The 9514-nt window shown below is 37.5% G+C and overlaps 2 protein-coding genes across 2 annotated transcripts in view; one reads left to right on the plus strand and one right to left on the minus strand.

Moving 5' to 3' along the window:
• LOC107555166 (coagulation factor IX-like) overlaps positions 1-1948 on the minus strand; it is a 5907-nt gene extending 3959 nt beyond the window's left edge. Inside the window, exons 1-4 of the mRNA XM_016237865.1 lie at positions 1819-1948; positions 1245-1414; positions 1135-1159; positions 859-972 (exon numbers count right to left, since the gene is read on the minus strand). Of these exons, the coding sequence (XP_016093351.1) occupies positions 859-972; positions 1135-1159; positions 1245-1414; positions 1819-1885 (376 nt within the window). The 5' untranslated portion in view covers positions 1886-1948. The remainder of the gene's footprint in view (positions 1-858; positions 973-1134; positions 1160-1244; positions 1415-1818) is intronic.
• A 1393-nt stretch (positions 1949-3341) lies between these two features.
• The window catches only part of LOC107555168 (fibroblast growth factor 13-like), a 15682-nt gene continuing 9509 nt past the window's right edge, over positions 3342-9514 (plus strand). The window contains exons 1-2 of the mRNA XM_016237867.1: positions 3342-3614; positions 3844-3991. Of these exons, the coding sequence (XP_016093353.1) occupies positions 3940-3991 (52 nt within the window). The 5' untranslated portion in view covers positions 3342-3614; positions 3844-3939. The remainder of the gene's footprint in view (positions 3615-3843; positions 3992-9514) is intronic.

Genomic DNA, 9514 nt, shown 5'->3' on the forward strand with positions numbered 1-9514 from the left:
TTTCAAAATAAATGTAAAGACAGAGCCCGAAAGGGGAATAGAGTCGCGTGACAGACACAGTGATGAAGCTGGTATGTGTTTGCAGTACACAAGCCACGGTTAAGACAGCTGACTCTACTGTGATGTGACCCAGTCTCTCTCTCACACACACACACACACATACGATGCGCAAAACTCCGCATTTGAACAGTCAGTAGCAAATACTTAAACTAATAACAAAACAGTAGCTGATTCAGAAGCGCCAGATTGTCATAGCAAAGTCAGAATTACCTCCTCTCCTAGGCTCACGAAACGATCGTTTATAAAATGCATTGCTGTTCTGTTGTAAGTCATCTTAAAGATTCCTAAATGCATCTACTTTTGGAAGGCCAAATAAAGTGCTTTTGCTTTCGCCTAGAAACACACAGCGTCTCCCTGACATGGCTGCTTCAACACTAACTGCGGTTACTGAAACCACGACTTCTTTCTTTGCGTGCACATTTGGGCGCATTATGCAAATATTTCCACATAGTGAGGTAGATATGTGGGGGCGTGTTAGAACGAGCCGTTTTAGGGGGGCGTGGCAGAGTCTTAACTTTTATAAAGAATATCTCTTTGGTTTTGAGACTTTAGTCTTTGCAACTTCAGGGATCTTATCTATGCACAATCAGCTTGTATGACCCCTTTAAATAAAGACTAAAAACAACATATTTTGGCATATTTGTTAAAAAAAACATTGGATGCACTAGACTAGAAGATATAATGTAAAATATTAAAATGTTTTGTTATATATTTTCTTTGCAACATATTTAAATGTTTTGCATAACAATCATTGACTTCCTTGCTCTTAACAGCTAATGTGAGCATCATGGATCTTACCCAACTCACAGTTCTTCCCACTGAAGCGGGCTGGACACCAACAGATGTATGTATTCATACCATCCTCACATTTCCCGCCATTCTGACAGGGAGACGACTGACATTGGTCTCCATCTGAAAAGGAGGAGAGGCCATGATCATGATATTATGAATATATCCTGTAATATAACGTAAGGTAAAATTAACAGACGCTTTATGGACAAATTTGAAAGGACAGAAAGATTTATCATCAGTGTTCTACATGACACAAATATCAGAAACAATATTTATGCTCACCCATGTAAGTGATCCAGAATTTCATCTGAAACAGAGTTTGGAAAGTTTTAAACTCACAAATAGAGTTCTAAAACATTTCTAGGAGATAAAAATGTGCTTATGCAACTCACGGTTTGTTCCTGGTCTTCAAAAACCTCTCTGGCCTCCTCTAGATCGCAGCGTTCTTCGTAACATTCCCTCTCCAAATTATCCTTCATCATCTCCTCAAACATACCTGTGTTATAGCGTTTCTGTCTCTTCAGAAGAGACCCTGCCAGATCCTTCGGCAGAAACACTGAAGCTATATACACAAAAGAGACATGTTGAAAAATCACAAACATCAAGGTCTGTTTCTAGGACACAAATAATTTAGTCTTACAAGCATTGGAGATTTGGCAAGGGAATATTATTTTACTTTGAAAGGCTTTTTATGTTGAGTTTGAACAGCTATTGAAGTCAGAGGCAAAGACAAAATGTGATTGATTTTTAGTTTCCTTTGTTTTCTCACAACACCAAACATAAAAAAAAGTCTTCTTGTGTTAACCAGTTTCTCTGTTGACTAACTCTAATTGGTTATTGCACAAGGTTTTCACATTTCAAAAGACTGCTTGTAACAAACAAATGCTCAGCCTTTGACCATTAGAACAGATTTTACATGGACCAGATCAAACTGAGATAGATTAAGACAGACGAATGCTAACTTACCTCCAGAAGAAAGCCAGGTTTCAAGCAGCAAACTGCATATCAAAATAATGGGATAAATCTTCAACATTTTCTCTATGATGATTTCCCTTCAGGCAGAAATCTTTCCCAACAGTTTAAATACCTTCATGATCAGCTCCAAAGTTCAGGACATACATGTTTACACTTCATGCAAACAGATATCTCATCTGGTGGGTGTTTCCCCCCCAGTCTGCACCTGCAGTGTTTGTGGGTTTTTGCATTTTTTATTGTATTTTTTATATATATATAGCTGATGCATTTGAAATAATTTTGTTTATGTAATGTATAGTTTCATGAGAAAACATACCATGTTTGAATAATGCATTTTGTCACACTTCATAACACAAAAGTATGGATATGTGGATTATACAATTCTTGTGGATGATTATACGTGCATGGATACCCATACACATGTCTGAGTCATTTCTGTTTTTTTATTTATTTTTGCTGAGTCAGAGAACTCTGTTCAGACTTGGGACCCAGCAAATATTGACAAGACTTGGCTGACTGGCCTCATAACAGACATCCATGGGTGTTAACATCCAAAGTTAATGCTTTTAAAATTAAAGAAACAACACCGACGTAATGTGCTAAGAACTGAGAATTGCTATTTGGCAAACAACTACAGCCTTTGAAAACATAAACTCAAAAAATCCTTGCAGGTTTGATGTTTTCCTCCAAACTTCAGTTCTCCTTTAGTGTTTCATGGTGAATAAGCCAACATAAGTTTCCCATGAGAAGCTACGTGAATTTCATTTAAGGAACATGTCAGATGTAGTTTAAGATTTAAAATATTTACAGTGCTCATATCCAACACGACAACTCAACTTGAAAAAATAAAAAAAATGTAATAAATTTGCTTCATCGTTTTTATGTAACAAGATGTGTGACTTCTCTGTGGCAGTCAAACAGGAAGTTTAAACTACATTAATGCTGCTCTTGGATGGAATGAAGTGGAAATTACAATGACTTTCAGTGGGCCAATTAGTCAACAATTTCTATGGCATTTCTATGTAGGGATTCATCTTGCTCAGACAAGAGTATTTGTATGTGTATTTATATTCTAAGTTTTTAACTTATATCTGTAATAAAAAGCGACGTACTGTTGCTATGGTTACCTCCTCGGGTGAACTCGATTTCTCGGCAGAACACATTTGCAGTTGACGAAAATGTGATACCTTCGTGGTTAGTAATAAAGTAGTTAGTTAGGTAGTTACAAACAGCTATTTTTGCTAGTATAGCATAAATGACAGCGAACTAACGAGTCCATCACTTGTTGAATATTTTCGTTGAATCTTGAAATCATTGTTTAACAGATTGTCTTGCTTATGGGTATATTTTTTTCACTTACTGGCCTGTAGCTACTCTTTAAACGAAACCTAGCAAGTTCAGCTAATGCGTGACTCAGCGTAGATGTTCTACGTCATGTTTGTCACCTCGAGAGCGTTCTGATGACTGATGACGCATCAGCGGAGGGCGACGTCACGCGTCACGTGGTGAAGTTTGGGACTGGGCGAATAGTTGCGTAGCGGGTTGATACACCGCCATGTGGTCTGATTGATGTGTCAAAAAGCACATAATGAGCGCTCGAATTGAAATATTGCAAACCGAAAACTGAACGACACTGAAACAGCTTGGCAAGTGGCCTTTTACAGTTTAATTTAATCTGAAGACTGTTGTTACATTTTTTCACGCCTCGCTTTCCTGCCTTGTCTTTTGTCACATGGAACAAAGCGCGATGCGCACCTGCCAGAGAAGATAGTAACGACCAGCAAACGGTAAGGATTCAGCAACATGGAAATCCACTGTATTCAATTCATCTAATTAAACCTCTTATTCAAGTTTTTTGGTTTATTTGATGAGTGTGTTTGGAAAAACATACATAACTGGTTTATTCTGAACGCCATGCAGCCTATATTCTTTGATTTAAAATAGCCTATATGCAAAACATAATTAAAAAGACACGATACAATGGGAAACCGTCATAAACTCTGGTTCCTTTTTAAGGGGGGTTGGCCACTGTTTAATAGAAGAGCCAGTTTTAAATGATTGGACCGATTTGATGTGAGTTACCATCTGGAATTCTTCCTCAAACTGGGATCTATGAGCGGGAAAGCATTACTAAAGACGAAAGAAGATAAGGATGCAACAAAGGGTAAGACGTCACTTGCATAATTTTGCTTAAACATTTTTGCTTTCCATGTATTGATATAAATTTGGCTGTTTATGATTCTGCTAAAAGGGTGCACGATCTGGTTATGCAGACGGTTACAATGAATGGCCCGATGTGTCAAGCATCGCACGGAAAATTATTATAGACTTATTGATTCCCTCGGTGGTAGTAGCCACCGATCTATTAGGCCTCTACAGAGAGTAACTTAACATGAAATTATAAAAATATATCGGCGTTTAAGCTTATAGATAAACATAACCAACAAGTGTGATGTTTATTTTGCCATCATATTTGCGGTGGCGCGGTCACTTTAAATCTACTGTAACAGCCGAGTGCGCTTCACGAGAAGCAAAAATAGCTTTCCACTCTTCTCACACTTTACCCTAAAACAAAAGCTTTAATTAAAAAACAGTTTCTTTAGATAAAACGTGTTGATAGCAAGAAATTGATTATAAATGTATTATTTTTCTTGAGAGTGACATAGGCTCTCATAGGCGCTCTACAGTTCACGGATGTATGCTGGGTACCTATTGCCATGGAGACAAAGAGGCGGAGAGTAGCTGCTTCATTAAAAATACATAGCATGCTGTATAAAGCAGATGTATACTGTATGTCTACAGTGGTCCTTTCACTGGACATAAATTGCATAATATTTTATATAAGGTCAACAAACAAAGTACACGCCTGGTTTTTAGTAATATGTTCTAATTGTAGTGTGGTTTGGTCATAAGTAATATAGCTGTCCATGCACCCTGAGAGGGAGCTATGAATGGTTGTGCAGAGGATTAGGTTTGATTAAGTTGTTACAGGAAAAACTCATTAAAGTTTATTAAGTTATGGAAAAGTGAGGAACAATCTACACATCTACACTGAGGCCATGTTAAATGAGTGGTCATTAAAAAGACACAGATTTCATTATATTTAATAGACCTGTGGGGATTCAGTTTAAACAAGAGATTAAGCTTCTTTGGAGTTTTAATTGAACACACTGTTCATTTAGAACACCTTCATTAAGTGTTTAATTCTGGTCACTGTACGCACCACTGTATGTCCATGTTTTTATAATAGTGTCCTTCAAAGATACATCATACGCTGTGATGTTGATACTAATACAATTAATTTTTCATGTTGAAGCCTAAATGATTTATGCTTTGTAACCTCATAAAAGTGTCAGTGACAAAAATTCATCATATGTAGGCTAATGCTTCACACCACATATGTAAACATGACTCCTCCAGAATAATCTTAATATGTGGCTATAGATTAGATATAATACAAAAAAGTAACAAATATATATATACAGTACACAAAAATACCAGGTAGGCCTATGTTAAAAAAATGTAATTAAAAAATATATATAATAAACGATTTGACTAGTTTATATAAACTTGACTGTCTTAGAAAGTCTAATACTTATATTTGTTTCTGTGCTCAGCTTAGTCATTAATTCGTTTATATTTTTCATGACAGTTAATACTAATACTGTTGTAGAAATAGCGAAGAATGTAGTGTAGATTTCACTAAATACATAGCTTTACCACCAGATGTCAGTATCATCTTTCTAGTCTCTCTCTTTGTTTTTAATGGCTTTCGGACTCCCACTGTAAATGTGTGTGTGTGTGTGTGTGTATACGTGCACGCTCGCACGAGTCAGTATATCGTGTAAAAATTATGTCTAGGCTATATTAAGTCATACCATATTTTTCCTAATATTTGTTGTTCTGTCATTATGTTTAAGTATACACTGTTCAAGATGGCAAGGAGTACATTCTGTTGGGGACGGAGTCAACTCAGTCGCTTGCTGTAGATAGGAAAGAAAACTCATCTTTTCATAGTAAATGTCAGGAGCTCTTTTGCTGTCCATTGTGGAAACTCTTCGTTTTAAAGAAAAAAGAAAATACTGAATGTTTGTCGAGATGAGAAGGTTATCAGTTCTGCCTGACGAGCACTTTGTAATTTCACATAAGAATGTTTTATAAGCAAAGACTATTGACGTTCTTTTTTTTAATCATCAACACCGTACTAACACACCGGAAATAACATGCGTTGTAAATGTTTTATATGGACACTTCTCACAGCCTGTGATGACCCGTTTCCACAACTGTTAAAAACATCACAAATCTAGTAAGGATTTTTTTTTAATATACATGTATAACTACTGTTTTACCTTGGCATTAACTATCGCTGCTGTGAGAGTTTCTATGGCTCAGGGAGTGGCGGCAAATTTGAAATCTTGATCTCTTCTGGCCAACGTAAACAATCTCCGGATAGTTTTTCCTTCTTTTGTAAACTCATAGAAACGCTGTCGGTATTCCTTTTTGCAAATGTGGATACAAAAATTATATTTCTTGTAGTTTACATTCACCATAAAAGTTTACCAAGCGTCGGCGTTTGAGAAACCCGGAAATGTGAAAAGTGTCCACTGCAACACATGCTATTTAATTTGCACAAGCTGTTATGCATTTTAATGAACTGAATAGAAATGGAATTATCAGTATACGCCTTCACGTCTGGACCCGCACATGTTATTGTTACTCCTGCATGTATACACTGACTGTATTTCAAACTCAAGTCTGTTTTATTGCGCACTTCAGGAACGCTTGAGCAAACGACTAGGGATATGCAAAGACGGTTCACTCTATGAATGGGAGAAAATGCAATGCGCATGCGCAACAAGGTGGAATAAGTCCCGCATTCTAAATCAAAGAGCCAATCGCTGATCGGTAAAGTCATTGCGTCACTGCAGCTGCAGTTAGAAGCTCTGGTTATGACCGCACTGCGCAGCTTCGCGCTTATGACGCCGAGTGAACAGACTTTCCTTGAAAGGGACTTTGGATGAGCCCACAATCTAAAAAATGCTGGGTTAAAAAGGGACAAACCCAGCTATCCACAATCTAAAAAATGCTGGGTTAAATATAACCCAGCGCTGGGTTAAAAAGGGACAGACCCAGCGGTTGGGTTGTTTTGAAACGCTGGGCTGGGTCAAAACAACCCAATAGCTGGGTTTGTTTTGAGCGCAATGTTCCCTCTGAGCCCATTTCACATCTTTTAGCGCCATCTAGTGCTGCTCCTTGAGATCAGCGCTGGTATAAAAAGGGAAAAACCCGGTGATCCAAAAACAAAAAAGTGCTGGGTTAAAAAGGGACAGACCCAGCGGTTGGGTTGTTTTGAACCCAACCGCTGGGTCAAAACAACCCAATAGCTGGGTTTGTTTTGAGCGCAATGTTCCCTCTGAGCCCATTTCACATCTTTTAGCGCCATCTAGTGCTGCTCCTTGAGATCAGCTTCAGGGTGGGGTTGTTGTTTTTACTCGAAAGGTGTCTGAAAACAGAAACATAAAACTAAAGTATTTTCTAACTGTTTAGGTTAAATAGTCTTACGTTTAGCCAAATTAAATCTGTTTTGATCATATATATCAGGGGTGGCGAAAGTCGGTCCTGGAGAGCCGCAGCCCTGCAGAGTTTTGCTTCAACCCTAATCAAACACACCTTTACAAGCTAATCAAGGTCTGAACGGTTACTAGGAAGCTACAGGCAGGTGAGTTTTAATTAGGGTTGGAGCTGAAGTCTGCAGGGCTGCGGCTCTCCAGGACCGGAGTTTGCCACCCCTGATATATACAGTAGATATACGTTGTTTGAATTATCCAAAATCTTCAGTTAATTGTTAATTGTTGGGGAAGTCGTGGCCTAATGGTTAGAGAGTCGGACTTGTAACCCAAGGTTCGAGTCTCGTTCCGGCAGGGATTGTAGGTGGGGGGAGTGAATGTACAGCGCTCTCTTCCACCTTCAATACCACGACTGAGTCACCACATGTCACTTCACTTTAATGGGTATTGTGCTTGTGTTCAACAGTCAGTCACTAAAATAAAAGTGATTTTTTTATATTTTGTGACTCCATCTTTTCTCATCATTACAAGATTTTAGATAGTTGAAGTTCCATAAACCATGGTTTAATAGCCCTAATAAATTATATCAAGACTTTTTAATTATATTATTGCCTGGCTAATTCAATTCAGTTCTCAACAAAGGCAATATATTTGTTAATAGCAACATAGAGAATATAGAAGATAAAAAGTGCTCCAGCTCAGGGTCCCTTATGTGTAAAGACGTCAAGAATTGATAGAAGTCACAGTCGCTAGAGATTTGATGTGAATGATTAATATAGAGACTGCAAAAGCAACAGTAATATAGAGACGGCAAAAGCAACAGGATTACATAAAACACTTGCATATGACAGCGACTTTGATATGATCTTAAACTCACATTAGATTAGTTGCATTGGATGAGCAGTAAAATATGCTTGGTTGTGTCACATGTTGGCCCAACACATAACAGATAGGAGGGCCAGACTAATTTGATTCCCCCTGTCTGAGAAAAAACCCTGTTTCCTCATTACGCTAGTATCTCATTAGTCTCTCTCTGAACATGTAGCTGCCTGGTTCGCTCTGCTTTTCTGGACTGTTCCTAAATTGCATGGTTTTCAGAGCTTGTAAACCGGACAGATCTCTGACACTTTTATTACCAAGAATAATATTTAGAAGCAGGACTTTTTATCCTAATGGGTTTTATTTATTGCCCTGTTATTTTTCATGATGCTGCCTTGGCAACACTAACACTGTAATCTGTTATTGACTATAAGCTGGATATATCGAGCATATACTTTTAAGTAAATCTTCAGGTTTGTGATTAGGATTCATTTATCTCAACAAAGGTTTGAGAGTGTTTGCTCTCTCTACTCTCTTCTCTCTTCAGCTTCTTGCTGTGAATGACCCTGAAGAGAATTTTTAGATTTGGCAGTATCACAGATGCATCTAATGAATCATTGATAAGGTGCCCTAAGCTCATAGTGGTTTGTCAATAATAGCCGATAATGATCTGCTATGATCACCGGGCTGTGATCTTTTAATGGACAGAATACTCATGAGAATTAGTTGAAAGTTCGCAACGCCCTTTTTCTTGCTTTGCACACTGTGAAGAAATGTGAAAGAATTAAAGCCTTCTCTGGATGCCTCTGAGAGTAGCATGGCGTTTCCCTTGAGAAGATCTGTATCAGGTACACTTTTAGATAAGGGCTTTCTTAATAGGAGTTAGACAAATGAATGAGGTATAGACATTTCTAAGCTGATGATGGCATGTTTGAGCGGTTGAATGGCTTTGTTAGTAATTAATAGAAAGGTGTTTAGTGCTGTCCGTGGTGCTGAAATTCACCAGTGCAACTAAAATTCATCTTAAGTGGGTCACAAGATTTTTCTAGTTGTTTCCTCAAAGGACAATCTGAGTTTTAAAAAAACAAACAGATTTGAAATATATATTTGCTTATATATATATTTTTTATATATATATTTCCGCTGTGTTCTTAGTTAGCACCACCCATAAAAATGTTTTGTCAGGTAATCTAAATAATGTGCTTGATGTGGTAACATCTAAATTAACTGGTTTTGGATTGAGCATTCAGTGAAAAATATTATTTATATAAAATAAAAATATTATTTATTCAGTGAAAAAT

This window comes from Sinocyclocheilus grahami, unplaced genomic scaffold, assembly GCF_001515645.1.
Source record: "Sinocyclocheilus grahami isolate Dianchi unplaced genomic scaffold, SAMN03320097.WGS_v1.1 scaffold526.1, whole genome shotgun sequence".
Taxonomy (NCBI): Eukaryota; Metazoa; Chordata; class Actinopteri; order Cypriniformes; family Cyprinidae; genus Sinocyclocheilus; species Sinocyclocheilus grahami.